The 20,425-nt window shown below is 38.8% G+C and overlaps 1 protein-coding gene across 1 annotated transcript; it reads right to left on the bottom strand.

Moving 5' to 3' along the window:
- Positions 1-1,336: 1,336 nt before the first annotated feature.
- arhgef33 (Rho guanine nucleotide exchange factor (GEF) 33) lies at positions 1,337-19,195 on the bottom strand. Its single transcript, XM_034682309.1, has 17 exons — positions 19,188-19,195; positions 12,946-13,072; positions 12,115-12,279; positions 11,524-11,645; positions 11,109-11,254; positions 10,852-10,968; positions 8,693-8,819; positions 7,975-8,107; positions 6,689-6,796; positions 5,830-5,922; positions 5,434-5,582; positions 5,228-5,317; positions 4,923-5,101; positions 3,658-4,118; positions 3,349-3,570; positions 2,936-3,078; positions 1,337-2,181 (listed from the first exon to the last, which is right to left on the bottom strand). The coding sequence occupies exons 1-17, from the start codon at positions 19,193-19,195 to the stop codon at positions 2,052-2,054; spliced, it is 2,520 nt and encodes an 839-aa protein (XP_034538200.1). The 3' UTR covers positions 1,337-2,051.
- Between the last annotated feature and the right edge of the window lie 1,230 nt (positions 19,196-20,425).

Here is a 20,425-nt window from a genome sequence, read left to right as displayed (position 1 = left end):
CTCATCCTGTTGTCTTGTAACAGTCAAGTCTGCCACTAACCGTGGAAAATGTGAGCAAAGGCTGTTAAAGCTGTTAATATCATCTGACCCTTACCCTGCGGTAGTGGTTTCAGATGTAAAAATTACTATATAGAAAAATGTATCTTGCTGCTGATGGTCTCCTTTGGTTTTGTAGGTAATGAAGAAGCATCATTTGTGTGTTTCAAAGCCAGCAATAAAACTTGAGCTTTAAATAGGACCAAAAATATCAACTCACTTTATTATCAGCAGACTGCTTCATGTGAATAAGTTACAAGCTAGTTCAATGATGCAGAGTCTATATTAAGCTTTCAATTATTTGTGCAATATGATTTGCGCTCTGTCATCTTAATGAGTAGGTTACAAAGATAACATTTAATCAGAAGCCAAGTTAATTTCAATATGTGTGCTCCAGAGCAACCAATGGGGATCTACCTTATCCAAAGCCGACAGTTTCTCCCTCACCATGGACAGTGTCCCCCTCCCCACAGGTAAAGCGTTTGGGTGTCATCCTCGACAGCTCACTTTCTTTCCACTCTCATATCAATAACATAACCCGGTCTGCATACTTCCATCTCCACAACATCAACCGTCTCCGCCCCTCTCTCACCCCTCACACCACTGCCATCCTGGTCCACAGTCTCGTCACTTCCCATATCGATTATTGTAATTCACTCCTCTTCAGTGTACCTCACAAATCCCTCCATAAACTTCAGCTGGTCCAAAACTCTGCCGCCCGCATCATTACCAGAACCCCCTCCTTTCACCACATCACCCCCGTCCTCCAGCAGCTTCACTGGCTCCCGGTCAAACTCAGAATTAACTTCAAAATCCTCCTGTACACATTCAAGGCCATCCACAACCTCTTCCCCCCCCCGTATCTGTCTGACCTCCTCCACATTGTCACCCCTTCTCGCTCCCTCAGGTCTTCCTCCTCCCTCCATCTCTCTGTGCCCCCTGCCAGTCTCAGCACCATGGGGAGCAGAGCTTTCAGTCGCTCTACTCCCTAACTCTGGAACTCACTCCCACCAGACATCCAAAACTCTGACTCACTACCCCTGTTCAATTCCAACTCATCTGTTTCAAACTGCATTCCCTGTCTAACTTCACTGCCTCATTTTAACTTGGTGTAACTCTGCTTGTTTTCATTTATTTTATCACGTTGTTTTTATTTATTGTGTTTTATTCTGTCTGTAAAGTGACCTTGAGTGTTTTGAAAGGCACTTCTAAATAAAATGTGTTATTATAATTATTATCATTATAGATGAGTTATATTTCATCAACAGAAAAGCAGCTGAGAAGCTTTTATTTCTTTCAACGTGGACCTTTATTGAGCATTTCTTCTGTCTCTTGATTGACACATTCACCTCTTTACAAAATAACTCTGTTCGATGCGTAGAATAACTGACTTTCCTAAAAGCAAAATGTTGAACCTCTACAAACACACACAAAGAGCAGTTTAATAAATGATCTCCTGAGTAAATAATATACAAAACAATCACTTTTTTAGGGTTGATGTCATTAAGAAGATGAATAGATAGTTGTCCACTGTCTACTGTCCCTGAAGATAAAGAAGGTATCAATGAGTTTTGCACACATTTTATGCAAACATTACTTAACAAGAAAGGAAAGAGAGGATGGTTGATTCAGTCTTCAGATACAATTATAGAAACAGAAGGCAACTATAGAGCCGTCTGAAAGTTAAAGGACTCAGTGTCAAACTCCATCTAGTGGTCAAGTTTGTAATCACATCCTCATTTTTTAATTTGTTCTTCCAGGAACTCCAATTTTACAGCTGTCATGCTCAAATTGGCATCAAAAGCCATGCTTAGCATGTTCCCTCACATTGAACTTAAACGTTTAAAAAAAAATTCAAAGCTTCTTGCTTGGATATAAGTAGAGTAAAGAGAGCTTAGCTAAACGGATTATACCTGTACAGCATATAACAGTAGTCAGTGTGCCTTGTGTTGCACTGATACTGCATGTGTTTCACTTTAACATTTGATCAGTTTGCGACAGTGTTTGTGTGAGGCTCATACAGCTGTGCCACGGTTTATCTCAAGATGTACCAGTTTGGGATTTTTCCCTGATGTCTCAGGTTCACTGTTGTTTTGGTTGTCTACTGATTTCTCACCACCTTTGTCTTTCTTCTCATCACTGCTCCTGTAAAAAAAAAAAAAGAGGGGTACATTTACAGCTTCCATTTATGAAGAATTGTTGTAATAACTCAAAGTAGGTATTTCTGAAAATTAAGGACAGTTAGGCAATTTATTTAAGAAAAAAAAGTATCTGTTGCTGTTTCAAGCCTGTAACATGGCAGATTTTTTGTTTTATACAGACAGATTGAAATTATTGGATGGCTAACCTGCCAGCTACCTGCCTACCTAAATAATGTTGCCTGTGCACCCACAGTGCATGAGCTGAGTCTTCAACAAGTTAGTAACACAGCAGAGAAGATGTTTTTGTATACAGTTAGTAAGATGTTACAATGTTACAATGTCATTTAGCAGACGCTTTTATCCAAAGTGACGTACATACAAGAACAAGAACACAAGCAAAGATCTAGACAAGAGGAAACAAGATCAGTAAGAGTGACAAAGTGCTTCAAGTCCATTTGGATGCAGGTACTGCCAAGCAGTGTAAAGGCAATGCACAAAAGCAAATAAGGATTTTTTTGATAAATAGATATCTGATGCCTTGTACTTCTTTCCTCTTCTGTTGAATTAAATACTTCAAACCTAGCTTAGTTCTCCAAATTACCCACCTCAGCTTTAGAGCATTGGCATAAAACTTTTTGGGAAAATGTGCTGCCTTAGACGGCAGAAGTGTTTTGAGTAGCTTTACTGATCCATCAGAATAACAGCTTCAGCATCACTCTATTCATAAGCATGTTTTCATGTTACAATTGTATTCTTACTTCTTCTTGAAGAGTTTCTTAAATGAACTTCTGAACCCTCCTTTGTCCTGCTTCCGGCTCCTCTCGCTGAAGGGGGTGTGGTTATTCTCCTCTGCCCCGCCTCTCCACTTTGCATCCTCCCCCCATGACTGAAATCCAGAGTCCTGGTGAGGTTGAACACAGTACTGCTTTTATTCTATTCATTCATCATGGTTTGGTCCTAAGACCACCATGGTGGTCTACACTATAGAAAGCATCAAGAGTATTATTCGGTTTTATTTTGCTATTTAGGTTGAAAAAGAAAGTGAGGAAAAATAGATACCAATCACTCTGGGTAAGACAGTGTGTCAATCAAAATGCTACAGAGGTTAAACTGCAGGAAAATGTAATGCAAAGATTATATAGCTTTTATTTACATTTGTGTTAAAACCTACAATACTGAGCATCCCCTGAAGATCATCGTGCTGTTTTTCTGCCTCAGCTCTGTTCCCCATGGGGCTCTGGAGCTTGCGAGATGGGGTGGAGCATCCTTTGCTGCCTTTGCTTCCTTGGCGCTCCAGCTTGGCATGGCTTCCCAGTCCAACCCTGTGGAGATGGTCTGACAGATGACCGCCATCCAGACTCACTGTTGCGTCCATCTGCAGGCCATTCAGTGACTATTCAGCAAAGAAGATGCACATGTTGATTTTTAAACATGTATGAACTGCCTGAGAATCGTTGCACCTAAGCAAAATCAATCCCACCTTGCTCTTACGCTGGCTAGCCTGAAGGGGGCGATGCTGATTGTGCCGCATCATTACAGCTTCATCTGGAGACACACAACCTCTGTTGGGTATTTTGTTGTAACCATTCCCTTGGCTACCATTGTAGCCAAAGACATCCCTGGTCGTGGACACATTTGCAGCCATTGCGTGATGCGATGCTGAGGGGCCTTTGGGGCATTTCACAAAGGCGATGTCAATGGAGGAATCTGAAGAAGCTGAGGAGCAGCGGTCAAACATGGAGACATCATGAAGAGAGCCTCCTTCTTCTTCATAAAGGCTCTCCATCCCCGGTGTGTCTGGAGGAAGAAGGAACTCTCCGAGGGCATCTGCCAGAGCAGAGCCTGGTTGAATCTGATGGAAATCTGCTGGTCTGGAAGGCAGATGATGCTGGCACTGCACGGACCCCTCAGATCCTTCACTCTCTGGGATACTGCCCAGACCTGAAAGCCAAAGGATGAGTTGTTGAAAGATAAGGCAATAGTGACACCATGAAGAGGCAACACTAAGTTATAGCAAAAGGGCTCTGAAGCCAATAGATATGACATTGGATAGGAACCTGAGTGATGATGCAGCATGTTCTAAGTTTGATTACCCAAGGCTTTGAGGCCTGTGCTTTGGACTGTGGATTACAATTTAATTTGGGTACTCAAAATTTGCTCCATAATCTCTGATTTTACTGGGAGTCAGACTTAAGCATACAGTAGCCAGGGTTTTCTCAACCTGTGCGGACCAGTGTTAAACCACTATCTCAGCTGTCAATCACCCTGCTGTACCCTTGAGTAGGAAACATTCATACAAGCTACTCAAAATGTCTGGCTTCAAACAAAGTACTTAATATGAACTACTACACTACTCTGCATCAAAAGCAGCAATTGGAGGTTATTCAGGCATCTCACTAGGATGCCTCCCTTTTGAGGTTTTCTTAGCACGTCCAACTGGGAGGAGACCCTAGGACACATCTAGAGTGCTGGAGGGGTTAAACATCCCATCCGTTGTTGGGGAAAGGTATGTCCCAACCCTGGAGGAGCAGATGAAAATGGATGGACACATGGGTCTTAGAATTATATAACCGGACTCAGACGCATACTCTGGACACTAGTACTGTTTGGCTATACAATAAGCTCTTCTAGAAGAATACTGCTTTGCCTGATAACTATCATAGCACTCTTGTGGATGCCCAGAGTGGAAGGTCTAATCAACCAGAAACAAGAGAAAGATCATCTCTCGCAAAATTAAAAAAAGACCTGTTGGTTTGTGGTTCCTTGATTCCACATTGGGGCTGAAGAACTGGAGCTGAGGGACCCAATCTGTGTCATAACAATGAGATTCTGAATTCTGTTCCCGCTCCCAAGCTTGGAAACGATGAGAATGGATCTGATCCAGAAGTCGCTGCTTGCTCTGTTTCACCTGGTTTGCTTGTTCTCTGTTGGGAATAGATGATTCATGTCAGCAAATTCATTAACGCTGATGCCACCTAAGCACAAATTACCAAAAAGCTGATTATATGCTACTTTCCTAGCATCCAATACGTTTAAAAAAAAAAACTCACAGCATTGAGCTGCTGCAAGGGTACGGTGAGCCAATGTGGTTAGCTTGAATCCCAGTTTCGACTGTCTTGAACAGCTGTTTCATGGAAGACCTGCAGGTGACCCAGAACACTACTTTACCTCACTACGGCTCAAACTGTCAGAGTACTTCATGATCAACCTGTTAGGCATACTTGTAATTTATTTTTTGTAAAGTGTTATCCCTGACCTCTTCATCTCCTTGCGGTTGTGCAGCAGAAGCTCTTGGTTGTGCTGGAGCAGGTGGTGGTACTGAGCCGTGAAGGACCTGAACTGCTGGATGCACACCAGCAGCAGGTAATAGTCTGGGTGCTCTGCATCTGTCTGCCTCAGCAGGCCCTGCAAAAAATACACTCACATATTAATTATTCATGTTCACATATTTTTTTTTTTGCAGATGCTCGGTTCAGAGTCATCTGCATAAACATGATATTAAGCAATTTTCTGTGATTCAGCTCTATGAACCTGTGAATATCTTGTTCAGCAGGGATATTGTATTTGAATTGACAGTGTATGACATTCAATAGGTAAGCTTTTTAATAGAAATATGTATCTATTTTAATTAAAATGTGTGTATAAATCTAACCTGCAGTAGCAGAAGGTATTCAGGGATCCTCTGAACCGGCTGAAGCAGCAAAGTGTAGAGAGAGGGTTTGGATTCATCACCTGTTATATCGCTCTTATAGACGCACAGGGAATCACAGTCAATAGTCATGTCAGCCAAATACAGTGGAAGAAAAAAAATAAGTTAGTACAGCAGACCAAAGGAGGGTGGCTGTATACAGCAGTTTCTGTTACTTTGGTTCACAAACAGGACTTTTAATGACCTCTTTTGACCACTTGATGACTGTTTTGATTCCTCAGAGTTTTCATAAGGTGCATTTTGACCAAGAGTTCCGGGGTCTTTTAGCCCCCAGAACTACTTTCCGTGGAACTAAAAGGTTCCTGTGCCCCCATTGTTGTCTGCGTTTCGACCTCGGGCTGAAGTCCAAATCAGGCCAGTGACGTTTGGAGAAAAAAAAAATGATATTAAATAATATTTTGAAATTTTAATAAAAAACTAAACTGGTATGCATTCCCAGGAACTCCCTCTGTGTTTCGACAACTGTGTAAACTCCACAAACACCGTTATGTTCAACCGAAAGTCCCAGGACCTTTGAAAAGTACTACTCCCCAAGCAGGGGCTTATCAGGGGGGAGATTATCTACCCCCGGTCGAAACGCACGCAGTTCAGGGGTAAAGTCCCTAGTTCTGGGGTAAAGTTCCTGCGGTTAAACAACACCTTTAGAATAACAGGGATGCTGGGGTTGATTATACTAGGATACATTTCAACTTTTTTAATCACATTAGAATTGTGTCATAGTTCATGAAAGATCAAGCTGTTTGATATTACACAACTTCTTATCTCATAGTTCCTGAAAGTGTATAATTTCCTTTTTTGTTACCTCCAAGAAGGCAGAGGATTTCATGGAGCTGGAGGAAAGCATGGTGACAACCGACAGACAGTCTGGAAGCTCCTTCAGGTAGGAAACATAAAAGTCCAGGAAATCATTCTGAAAGAGGACAAAGAGGGAAACTGTCATGGTGAGTTTCTTATTCTCTGCGTTCCTTGGGATTAAGTTGCCACTGTTTCTTCTTCACACCTTATATTCAAACATCTCTTGAAAAACACTGACATTATTGTTCTGGCATAATAAATTCATAGTTCTGTCTGCCTACAAATCTTTCTAGATGTAAAAGGAGGTCCTAAAGTTCTTTCAAAAGTTTAGCTGTTAGTTTTATTATTGTATGAAAACATTACAGAAGCATCAACAACCAGTGTCTTTACACCCTGAGGGCTGTCCCGTCTTTCCCAGAGTTATACATTTTGTCATCTAACCACTGGGATCCTTTTTGTAATCAGTTAACAAGAACCACTTTAGTTTCCATATGAAATCTGTATTCCAGCTCTCAATATGGCTCCACTGGAATTTGGCATTTGATTTAATGTCCGTCATGGCAGCCAAAGCGATTCAGATTCATTATAAATGGTGGGTCACAAGACCGAGCTTTCTGACCCTGCCACATTAACTGTCTGGAACAGAACTGTACATTGTGGGTGGCAATTTTTAGATGTATAAGTTAGCAAACAGGAGGTGCAGATTGTTGTGTAATGACCACAGATATAGCAGATACATCCTACTTGTATATTTCTGTATATTTTAAGATAAAAAAATGTATTAATTCAACTATATGATTATTTGGAGTCTTGGACTTTGGTTGTGGTGTACTGTATGTCATTATACTGTAAGACTACTTAGATAATGTGTCTACAGCAGCCAAAATTTACAAAAAGAAATGGTTATATCTAAAAAGAAGTGAAGTTATTTAAAGCTGGAATGGATCAAAGCCTGAAAGGTAAAAATGAATATGTAACTGCACTTCACTTGTGCAGGTGTTAAAGCTGGCTGGGTTTTGTTTACTTGCCTGTAGATGTCATATGTCAACATGTTTAAGGCCCAGTAAAATGCTACCACAGTATGTCTAAATAAGTGCATAATTTTCAGACTTAAAATCACAAAAAATGAAAGTCTAGTTTTATTTGATCAAATCAGTTTCAGGTAAAAAGGAGAACAGCTTCCCTAGCACAGTTTGATAATTGTGCATATTTTTATCGTGAAGGATTGCTGTAATAAAATGACAGTTAATAGTCCAAAAATTGTAGACATTCAATTCAGTCTCTGTGCTTTACCTCTTTGCTTGTGAGCCTCATAAACACATCCCCCATGATGCCTTGCCATTGGCACTTGAGCACACGTTCCTGCAGAGTGTGAAGGAGCTCCAAGTGCTGCTGAATCAGAAACCTCAGAGAGCTGGGAAATGGTCTGTCGAATACAAGACAAAAAAAAGCAAAAAGACATCTGAAAGCAGCAGGAAACCCTTATTAAAACAAATGCAATCAACTGCAAATCCTAAATGACCCAAATCAGCACTTGCACATAATTTCACCAGCGTTTCAGTCAGTGGGAGCACGTGTGCTGCAGCTACGCAGTGATTAGATTAGCAAGCTGTGCAGAGAGTATCCTCTCTGTCTCGCTGGTGTTTATAACCTGCTTTTATTAAATTATTTGATTTCCTGTTCTCCCTACAAGGCAAGCTCCCAAATAAGATCAGTTGCCACCCCTAAGATGGACTCTGAGCGTTGACCTGTGATTATGGTAAAAAGAATAAAAGAGAGACAGAGATAGAAATGACTGCAGTCTATATTAGGTATTGAGTTCGTGACTCTTAATATACCAAATCTTTTTCCAAAGCAGATAAGGTTGGGGATGTCTGATGAGCCTCATCCTTATCAAATTACTTCCTCATCCACTTAATGTTAACTTAAATAAAGACTTGTTTATGTCTGTTTTGATGATTGCTTAAGATTGCGTGTTATTGTCAGAATCGTTGTGTGTCTACAGGCTTACCGTTTGTCTTTGGATGTCAGAGCTTCTGTTCCATTAAAGGAGATGTTGGCCTTCAGTAACAACGACAGGTGGGACACGTAGACTCTCTCTGACTCCAGCAGCTCCAGAGCAACTCTCTGCCTCTTATCTGCACACACACACACACACACACCGAACCACAATTTAAATTTCAACAATGGTAAGTTAAATAAGATGTAGGGTCTTTATCATGCTATTTTCTCAAGCTACAACTGGCTGGTCTTAAGAGTCTGTTAATGATGCAAACTTAAAAGAGTTATCGTCTGACATCAAAGACCACGGCTGTTTTTGTCCCCTACGGTGGTTTTGTGATATCTTAGGAAAAAACTAATGTTTTCAATCAATCAATCAAGCTTTATTCATATAGCACCTTTCATACAAATCAAATGCAACCCAAAGTGCCTAACAGCGATTGAAAAACAAGAAAGAAGCAGAAGTAAAATAATGGCAAGACATATTAGAGGAAGATAATAATAATAATAAAATAATAATAATCATAAAAAAATTAAAACTAAAATAACATAATATAAAATAGAGACTAATGCACACCAAAAATAAAAACGTGTAATTTAAAAAAGATAAAGCATCAAAATTAAGAATACAAATAGTTAAAATAATATATATTTAAAAGGGTAAGGATAAGAGTTCAAATATAACTAAGGTCATAAATATCAATAAAACTGAGTAGATAAATACAAATAAATAAGTGAATAAATACATACAAATAGAATAAGATAACAATTAAAATGACTGAAATAGTAAAGAAACATTTAAATCAATATTACAGTAAAAGTTAAGTAAGGAAATTGTAAAACCCTACATAAAAGCCAGACTGAATATGGTGTTTTTAAGGTTGCATACCTGGTTACATTAAAGGAAAAGTCTAACTCTTTGAAAAATGTACCTAGCTAGCTGTCTTACAGATGAGACAGTTAGCTAACAACATTACAGTTAGCTTAGCTCGGCAAAAGGACTAGCTACAAGTGGACCAAGCTAATTAAGCACTATCCAATGTATCATACATCCAACAGAAAGAATAAAACTCTCCATATAAGATTAAATCTAATGTTTTTAATCCATATAAAAACAAACATCAAAAACAAAACGGCTAATGTTTTTTTCTTAAAACAACTCTGTGACTTTCTGGAGCAGTTTGTGTTTGCCCAGCAACCTTAAAGTAACAGCGAAACTCCAAGAATAAGATATAAAGGATAATAACTGAGCTTTACAAGTCCTTACTAGTCCCTAAATGGAGATTATTTGCTTTTGATATTGACAGGCTAGCTGTTTCCTCCCCCTTTTTATCCCTCTATGCCAGGGGTGTCAAACTCATTTCAGTTCAGGGGCCACATACAGCCCAAGTTGATCTAAAGTGGGCCGGACCAGTAAAATCACAACATAACAACCTATAAATAATGACAACTCAAAATTTTCCCTTTGTTTTAGTGCAAAAAAGTACAAGCACATTCTGAAAATGTTCACATTTAATTAACTATCTTTCTACAAAAACTCTTGTATTTTTTGCCATGATGAGTCTCATAGTGGGCCGAATATTTTACTCTTTAAGCCCTGAAACCTGCTGCGAACACACCAAACACACAGGTTACCCATTCACCTGACACCAAATGTAATGTTTACTGCAAAAGAAAAGATAGATTATAATAATGAAGAAGGTAAAGTTGACTATTTAGTGGATTATCTTATAGTGCTCTAAAAAGTATTTATGAATCTCAACCGGATTATGCAAACAGCTAGTAGCCTAATCTATTTCCTCACTTTAAGAAAAAAGTCCCAGGAAAAAAAGCGCCTTTCAGGTGCGTTCCGTCAACAATATAATTTAATGCGACTCCTAGAGGACAAATCTGAAATAGCAGTTACTTTTATTGAAAAATTGCAGTCTTAATGACTTCTATGTAACCCTTTCATTTTGCAAAGTTATTCCGCGGGCCGGATTGGAACCTCTGGCGGGCCGGTTTTGGCCCGCGGGCCGCATGTTTGACACCCCTGCTCTATGCTAAGTCAACTGAGCCAACTGAGTGTAAGCAGCTGTAACAGTAGTAATTCATTTAGCACATGTAAGGGTATTTGAAGTGCAGCAGTACTATATATGAATTAAATCCATTAACACTCATATCTCTTACTGTTTTCAGTGGGGTTGTTTGGTGTCTCTGTTTCATCTCTGCTGTTTTTCCATACTGGAGTTTTGGACAGAAAACCTCTCTGCTGCTGCTGCTGAGCCTCCTGATCAGAAGTAGAGGCTGCAACACACACACACACACACACACACACACAGAGAGAGAGAGAAAGACAAAGACATGCACACATTTTACTTCTTCTCCTACACAATCAAAGCTGTGATGAATGCTTAGACATTAATGAACTCCACACATAGACTCACTCTGTGTGGATGTGGTGCTCCTATGTGGTGATCCACTTTGTGGTAAACTGGAGAAGAAGTGCTGGATAACACTGAGGTCAGACTGGCTGGGCACACAGATGTGTTCATCCCCTGATGCATGCACATCTGCCTTGGAGCTCTTTCTGCTTTTGAGTTGATTAATAATAGAAGGAGCAAAATAAAACAGTTTTCACAAAACTACATAATAGTTTAACTTCCATTCCTTCCATGCATTGCTGAAAGGTTTTATGGCATCAGGAGGCCTTCTAGTGGTAAGATTAAATGGTAATTATTTGTTCATTTGGAATTAGAAAATAGAAAGGAGCATATTTTCTATAATTTAAAAGCCCCTTAGTGGATGGAACAAAATTGGTTGTGTCTTCAGAATACATTAAAGATTATGTGTCTGTCATACCTGTGTGGAACAGAGATGAACTCCTTGTTGTGTTCTGACTGAAGCTGTTCTATCCTCTTCTGCACCTCTCTCTGTCTGCTGGACACATCCTTTATGTGGAACAAGGCCACATTCAGCTCCTCCTGTCGACAGATGTTAACAAGAAACTGTATTCATGTCACTGCTATAACATGATAATGGCGACACAGTCAGTACAATGCTGTTTTAATCATGTTAAATATGATCAAATTGACACGCATTCTCATTTATTATGCTGCTGGAATGTGTATGTGTGTTCATCCATAACAAACCTCTAACCACAACTCCACTTTGGATGTTTTTATACTCATTATAATAAAATGATAATAATAACTGTGAATTCTTTCTATAAGAAGAAATGTTCAAAGTATGACTAACTTGCTTGTCAGTGTTGTCTCTCTTCTGTTGCATAGCAGTGTGAAAGTTCAGAGTTGCCTTCCCAAGTGAATTAAATTTGTTTCACTGAGTTCCAGTCAGATGCTCCAAATTATCCTACATCTGCCTTCATGCCTCAGTAGAAGCTTTTTTGTGTGTGTGTTTGTGTGTGTTTGCTCTCTGTAGAGTCTCCAGCACCTTGAAAGTGTTGAGGGAGTTCTTGAGGCCCATTATCTTATCATCCACATCAGTCTCGTGGGCCTGGAGCTTTTCCTCCAGGCCCTGGTCCCTCTGACGCAGCTCGCACAGCTCAGTCAGGGCGGCGTGGAGCCCTTCCCGCAGCTCAGCCACCAGGCCCTGCAGCTGTGGTTCAAGAGGTAGAGGTGTAAGTTGAGTTATGTAGGGGCTGCTAAACACTTAATAATTAAATATTAAAGAAGCTGAAACTTTGCACCAGGAGAATCAGAAGTTGTGTTTTTTTCTCTGGTTGTGTGCTCAGTTTTGTTGCAGTTTTTCATCCCTCTTGCTTTACAGTAGCTTCAATTTCTTCATTGATTTTTTTTCGACACTTCAATGTGTCTATTGAAGACATGGTTGGATCTGTATGGGATCTAAATCTTTATGCTCCAAGCTATTTCATATTCCTTCATTAATTCTGAACTTCTGAACTCTTTGAACTGTTATTATCTCCTCAGTTAATTGATTTTGAGTATTTTGCTAGGACTGTTTTTGTATTGTGTGAGCACACTTTGTTCTTCCCTTTTACATTCTGTTCTCTTTCTTAATTTCTTTCAGTTTATTTGCAGCCTTCTGTGACTTTGGTGCATCTTTATCTTAAACAAATATCACTTTCTTACTCTTTGTTTAGGATTGTCTGTGTGGTTGATTCTCTCCATCTTCCCTTTTCTTTCAAAGTTGATTGAATTTTGTCCTGCAGGGTTAACTGAATCAGCTCATGGGAACACAATATGGGCTGAAGCTGCTCTCACTCTCCCAAAATCTTTCCATCTCTCTTTCTTTTGCTCACACTCTCTCGGTCATGTGAAAGGCATCAGGCACCCGACTGAATGGAGCATCTGTCTGCTTCTTCTTCTTCTTCTTCTTCTTCCTTTCTGATGCTATCAGTGGCTGAAAGTGCTCGTGCACCTTTGTGCACCTGGGGGGGTTACAGATTTAAAGAACTACATTATGAATTCCACGTAGACCTCAGTATTTTATTATCTCCAGTCTAGTCTGTCATATCTAAGTTCACCAAATGTTGCCTCGTCTGAATAAGCAAATAAGAGTTTCATGAGAACATAATACAATAAGGGATTTCTAACCATCCCATTCATCCATTATCTTGACCGCTTATCCAGTTAGGGGTCACGGGGGGCTGGAGCCTATCCCAGGTGGCTTCGGGCAGAAAGTAGGACAGGTCGAGAGACAGACAACCATTCACACACACACTTACACCAACCTAATTTAGAGTGATCCATCAACTGTTTTTGGACTGTGGGTGGAACCCAGAGTACCCGGAGGGAACCCATACATGCACGGGGAGAACATGCAAACTCCACACAGAAAGGCAACTGCTCGGTTGGGGATTCGAACCAGGAACCTTCTAGCTGTGAGGCAGCAGCACTACTCGGTGCACCACTGTGCAGCCCATGAATTCTAACCGCCTCAGTTAAATCAACTCACTAATAGATTTGACAACAAATATACTATTTTGGACACTTTTTCACAGTTAGGATAATGTAGCAACTGCTCATCACACTTCATTTCCAATCATGCTTTGCATTGGACTGAATGTCATGTTTTGCTGTTAGATATTGTTTCCTGTTAATGTGTGGTTTTTTGTAAGTTTTGGCTATAACTGAGGTTACCGGTGTGTTTCATGATCCCACATGTATTTCGCTCAAGCTATTCAGACAGTATAATCCCACTAGTGCCTAATATTGAGTTCTGATTAAAGCTCCTGTGAGTTTTTTTTGGCTTGTTATTAAATAAAGAGACTGATGCTTCTGTATGATCTACAAAAGCAAACAAGACTGTCAGTGCAATGGTTTACTTTTACTTATGTAACTATTTTTGTTGTCCAAAGCAACTACCACAGAAACAGACTGTTTATACATTTGCAGTTGCAAAGATCCCTGATGGCTGAGGAAAAAAAAACAGCAAAGTGATAAGAGGTAACACTTTATCCACAGGGGGCACCAAGATCAACAAATAATAATAATACCTTTATTTATATAGCACATTTTAAAAACCACGGATTACAAAGTGCTTGAAAAGCAACAGTGCACATAAAAACAAACACAATGAGTAATCAACAGCAGAAAAAAAACAAAAAAACAAAACTAAATTAAAATCAGACATAAAGAAAACAAACACAAAAGACCCAAACAACAATTTAACCTGATGTCACAGGCAACCCAAGAACCAAACGATATGTACTGAACAAAAGCCAACAGTTCCTCACAGGAGCTTTTAAAGATAATCTATCTTCTGTTTAAATTAAAAAGAACAAGAATATCCAACTTTCAGAGGCAGTTGAAGTGTGATACTGAAACACCATATAAAAGATAAGAAAATAAGGTTAAAAAATGCTACAGCATGAGCTCACTTGCTAAAAACGAGCTAAAATCAAACCTAAGCATTTGTATGGACACAGTTACTTTTGTCCCCTTATCTAATTCATGAGGCCTTGAAGAAATTGGAGTCAAAGAAATAGAAGGAAGTCTTCACACTGTGTTTTCTCCTGCCAGGTTACTTCCAGCTGAACAAATACGCTTTGTGGCCTTGCTTTTATGAGAAGTGACATAAGTTTTAGGAGGGGAAAAACTGAACAATGTGCCCTAAATTATGGAAATTTTCAGTCTGAGCACTTGGTGTAATAGCACAAGATATTCTTAATGAGAGAAAATAGTATAAAAATATGTCATTGCTCTCACCACAGTGGGTATAGTGGTGTGATCTAGCTGATATCTAGAATGTTCTGTATCAAATGCTTAAGAAAGAATTCTGTGTTTAGAGTTACATCAAAAAGTACATCACAAATGAGAAAAGCCTGAGGCACACAGCGCTGTTGAAGTGTTTGATTGTGTTTCTTTTCCTCTCTCTAAGAATGTGAGAAGTACCCTGAGGATCAAATGAAACACTGACCTTTGACCTTTTTCTCCCCTAATGACTGCAATGTTTGCAGACGAGCTTCAGATGACTGTATGTCATGTGTGGTCAAAGAGTTGCATAAAAAAACTTAAAAGCATGTTTGAAACATTTTTCTATTGTTGGAGACAAATGTGGGTTTTATTTTGGTTTATTTTCCATGTATGTATTTTAATGGCTATTCTGACACTGAGCGCTTGGTAGAGCCTCGGCTTATGGTGAGCACATCAGGTGATTGCAGCCAAAGTCAGCGTTTGGAATTACTATGAGTTTTGTTTGAGTGTATCTACTTTGTGTTTGGTTTGTGTGTGAGTTAGTGGGTCATTGTTTGATTGAATTAATAGATTCTGACCATAGAAGTGAAATAAGTGGGCCTCCATATTCAAACTGACGATGTGTACTGGATGTTGGTTGTTTGTTGCTTTGCCAAGACACACCCCCAAACTGGTTCCACAATCCCCCCCTCAATGACTTACTGAGACAAATATTAGGCTTGTTGAAATTAATCTGCACACCTATTAAGTAGTTTATTAGAGCTTAATAGCTCAGTGAGTTAGGAAAGATCAGCCAACAAGAAAAACTTTATAATGATTTCCTTGTAGAAAAGTTTAACCCTGTGCACCTAAAAGATGGAGAGATGGTCTGGAGGTGAAGAGAGGAAACCAGACTGCAGCAAAGGTGAAGTCAATGCCAGCTGTTACCCAGTTGGATTGTGAAATAAGGGAAGTAATTGGCTGTTATTTCTAGTTATCCCACATGAAGTGTAAGCCTAAAGGCTAGTCTTGCTTTCAAATTTAGAAAAGAAGAGTTGTTGATTACCTGAGCGATCTCCAGGTTAGCCTCTTCCATATTTTCTTCGGTATCTAAAAGAAAAAGAAACACAGCTCAGATATGCATCCAAAAAGGCAACAGCTCACTTTAGAAACAATGATTCACATAATGGTCTGATTAACTTTTTAGACCTATAAGAAGGGAACCTTAATAAAAGCTTAAAACATGTGTTGGAACAAGTTGTTATGACATAAAGGTGCATTATGAAGTTGAACTTCCAGATTGCAAACTTCCACAATGAACAATGAAGTTGTTTCCTCAATAATGCAATCCCTTAATTTACTCATTCATCTATTGCAGAAATTACTCAGGATGTAAAAATTAAACACTCCACCCTCTAAGTTTAATTAAAGACCGTATTTACAGAGTCTACCGGTGAGACTTTTGACATACATTTTATTTAACAAATACCATGATAGATGTGTTTTACCTTTGCATTGTAAATATCTTCCAGAAACAAAACTAACATTCATAGATTTGGGAGATATCCCTTGAAATCTGACCTGTTGACTGATATAAATGTTGGTAAAAATGATTGGATTTGAATGACTCTTTAGTTTGCAGTGGGGGAAAAAAAGCAGGATGTATTATTGTTACCTCATAGGCATGATTTTTACAAAGTCAAGACACTTAAACCTTGATTCAGATGAATCTTGTGACCAACATTTAAACATGTACTCATTGAGTTACATTATCTACACTAAACTGTTTTGTCAGCCTAAATTTAGCACAAGACCAAAGAATATTTCAGCCCATCCAAATCCAAACATGTTGAAAACCACCCGTCTGTGCGATACATTTTATTGCACAGACATGTCTAACAGTTAATTCATGTTCTGGGGTTAGTTGTCATTAATGGCTTATAGAAGAGGATAAGAAGCCATGATCCTTGGTGCATAGGGTAAAACTTGCAGGGCTCATGACAAATGTTTTAACAACATTTTTACAGAGGTCAAGATTTACACAGTTAGGTTAAAGAGCACCTCAGCAGTCAGGTGAAAGTGATACACATGTATCTCACTGTCACTTGAGATAAGGGAGTGTTATATTCTCTGTAAATCGAGCAGCTCCAGGAAGTGTCTCCTGATGAAATCACAGATATTACTGGTTTGTTTGCTGCCATGTTTACAAAATAATGGTGCTGCACGAAGTGCTGCAAGAGGAAATTCAGATTTATGATGGATATCTCTTTTTAATGCAATGCATTTAGAGACAATTAACTGGTTGTATGAAAGCACAATGCTCCTGTTTGTTATTCAAAGTTCACTGGAAGAAGTTGCTGTCAACTTTGCAGAGGGTCATATGAAATACGCAGTTAGCATATATTACCATGCATAATTGACAAGGCCTTCAGGCGCAATGTGCAACATCTGTAACCCAGAACACGTTCAAACTGTCAAAGAGCTAAAGAGAGAGAGAGTACAGTGTAAAAGAACAGTCTTTCTGTCTGCAGGATTTACAGTATGACGAGTTTCCTCACATGACTTGGCTTTGTGATATTGTTACAGTTGCCACTGGCCCGAAAATGTTGGCTTGAGGATGTCAACATTGAGCTACATTGTCCCTGAGTGACCTCAGATTGAAAGAAAGAAGTGTTTGAGTTATAACTGTTAGGAAACTAAAATACTCTATGACTAATTAGAAAACAAATGAAATGTCCTTCAGATTCTACTGTAAGTTAATTTTAAGTAATTTGCTAATGACATTACGACTAAAGTATAACACTATTCAATACAATGCTGAAGCACACATCTGAGTGAGGCTATTTGTGGCTTTTTATGACCTGTGATTGAACTTTAAAATGTGTAACTTTTTGTAAGAGCCAGAGTCTGAATATTTGACTGTACATATCTTAAAGGTTTCACCAGTGCCTTAAACCTAATTACATTTCACTGGCCAACAGGGGGCATTTGTTTCATTAGAAACTGCTGTTTGCAACCAGATGATGAATTGATGCTACTTCTCAGTTGATTTTCACATTGGCAACTATTTTCCTAATGAGTAAATCATCTCAGTACCCAGTTTTTTAAACAAATAACAAACAGCACAGTTTTCATTTTGTAAGTTATGGCCTCATTCAGCGTGAAATTGACCACAATACAGCATATCTTTATGACTACCTGTGATTGACAACCACAGTGACCTATCAGACAGGAAGGAGGAGTAGCAATACATATAAAGTCTCTTGTCTCCTTTGGGCACAGAAAAAACAAGATAGTAAAGGTCACAGTGACACACAAGACACTTTAGCACCATGCGTTGAATTATGGTGGTCCATAATTTAACGCATGATTCTAAAGTGCATGTCCTCTTCTCGCAAACAGTCTGGAATCAGAATTGATGCCAACTCGCAAGAATAAATTGCATTAATATTTGACAGTTTGTGACAAACATGACAAAAACCAGAAATATATATGCAGACAAGAGAAAAAGAAAAAGAAAAAAGAAAGAGAAAAAAAAAAAAAAAAAAAAAAGAATTGATGTCAACTCATGAGAAACTGCAAGTAAATGCAATACATTGAAACATCTGCATTTTCAGAGGCAGTGATATGACTTGTAGAACAGAGAACACTGACATGATTAAATGCATAAATTCAAATACATATCTCATCATACATGTCCTATATGGTGCATATTCTTCATATCTTCAAAATATTTTAAATGTAAGAAATCATGAGATTCTTATTATAAAATGCATAAGGATTCCCTGTTTGTCCATAATTATATCAGATGATTTAATGTTGTTGGATTTTTATTGCACAGTATCCATTAGGCGTCCCCCCCCCCCCCCCCCCCCCCTCAGGTTTTTTCTTTCTAGAGAAATCATTGGAAAATGATCCCATGCAAAGTAACAATGAACACTTTATATGAGTTCTCTAGGTATGACATTAAGGAAGCATTGAATCATCCCAGAGCAAGACCCTGCTCCAGTTCAAACGATCCACAGTTATTTAGGAAAAAATAAATAATGAACATTGTAATCAAAATCACAGTAACTGTATAGTTTCACACATAATTGATCTTTTGTGTCTTTATTATAAACAACTTTTTTTTATAATAACTTACACCAAGCAGATTGTAATACGTATGCCCCACTCTTTACAAATGATATATCTATCTGGAGCAGTGAATGTGAACTGCAGATTTGCTTCTTTTCTCTGCTTTGGTCTTTGGCTTTTAGTCAGAGAATATAAATTATTATACAGTTTGAACATTGATTCTGGAAATTTGTGATTATTATTTCATATTTGCTAATATTTAACAAACAAATATCCATTGCAATGACTTACATCGCCATTACTGTAAGAAGCTGCTAAAGTACAAACCTTTTTTCTCTAAGAAAATAATTTCAAATCTAGTGAGGCTCCTTTTTTTTTTATTTTACCTTCTGACACATCCTCTGTCCTGTCCTCTGTATCTGTTTGTCCATTTTCCATGTTTAGATATCCGGTCTGGTTGGGTCCAATCTAGTTTCACAGCTGTCCAGTTCTGAGGTCTGTATCCAGCTCCAGATGACTTCAGTTCACTCCTTTGCCTTGCTCTTGTCTTCAGAACAACCCTGTCCTCTGCTGTGATTTGTTTTTTTCTCCTCCAAAGCATGTGAGTCCTATGATTCCCCTTTAGCACAAAAAGGCCCTTGTCTTCAGAGAGGAGAGGGACAGAGGGGAAAGATCAGGAGGAGAGAGAGAGGGAGAGAGAGCGAGAGAGAGACATTTGCACATCATACAGTCACATACTGTAGCTATAAGGTATTAGCTATAAGGAGGAGTGTTTGGGTGTTAATGAGGATCATCACACAGCAGCACAGGTCAGAGCTGTAATGGGCAGCTAGTTTATTGAAGGGGACAAGTGAAACTAGCTGATTACACAGTCCACTGGCCAATTATTTCTATAAATACAGCAATGTTAAATCATGCAGTGATAGCTGTTTAGTTTGTTTTTCTAATTAATTTCAGTTTAAACGATTATTATTATGAAGAAGAATAACTCATCATAGTGGAAAATGTAGCGGCATAATTCATTTCTCCACATATAGATGAATAAAACTCAAGCAAATTCTCCCCTCCACATTTGCAAAATAACCACAAGATCATACTTGCTCAAAAAAAGCTCACCAAGAAGGTCTGTAAACTTTATTATAACCACTACTTAAATAAACAAAAACAAAACACAAGTTAACACAAAGTTGTCAAACTAGTTCAATACTGGCATATATGTACTTATCCCCCTCTGTGTCTGTCTGTCTGTCTGTCTGTCTGTCTGTCTGTCTGTCTGTCTGTCTGTCTGTCTGTCTGTCTGTCTGTCTGTCTGTCTGTCTGTCCCTCCCCATTTTCCTAATAATGAGTAACGTTGGCCTGTTAGACTTAGACCTGGCCCCTAAAACTGAAGGACACAGCACTGTTAGAATGTGTTTTCAACAAAAATGTTAAATGCTCAAAATCTCTAAGAAAGATGCACACAAACAGCTGAACATGATAGTACAATTAAAATCCGATGCAAGATCATTCTAAACAGCTTGACTCTGGAA

Source organism: Notolabrus celidotus, chromosome 4 (genome assembly GCF_009762535.1).
Source record: "Notolabrus celidotus isolate fNotCel1 chromosome 4, fNotCel1.pri, whole genome shotgun sequence".
NCBI lineage: Eukaryota > Metazoa > Chordata > Actinopteri > Labriformes > Labridae > Notolabrus > Notolabrus celidotus.
Note: the sequence above shows the minus strand (reverse complement) of the source record. Positions and strands in the feature narration are given on the sequence as shown.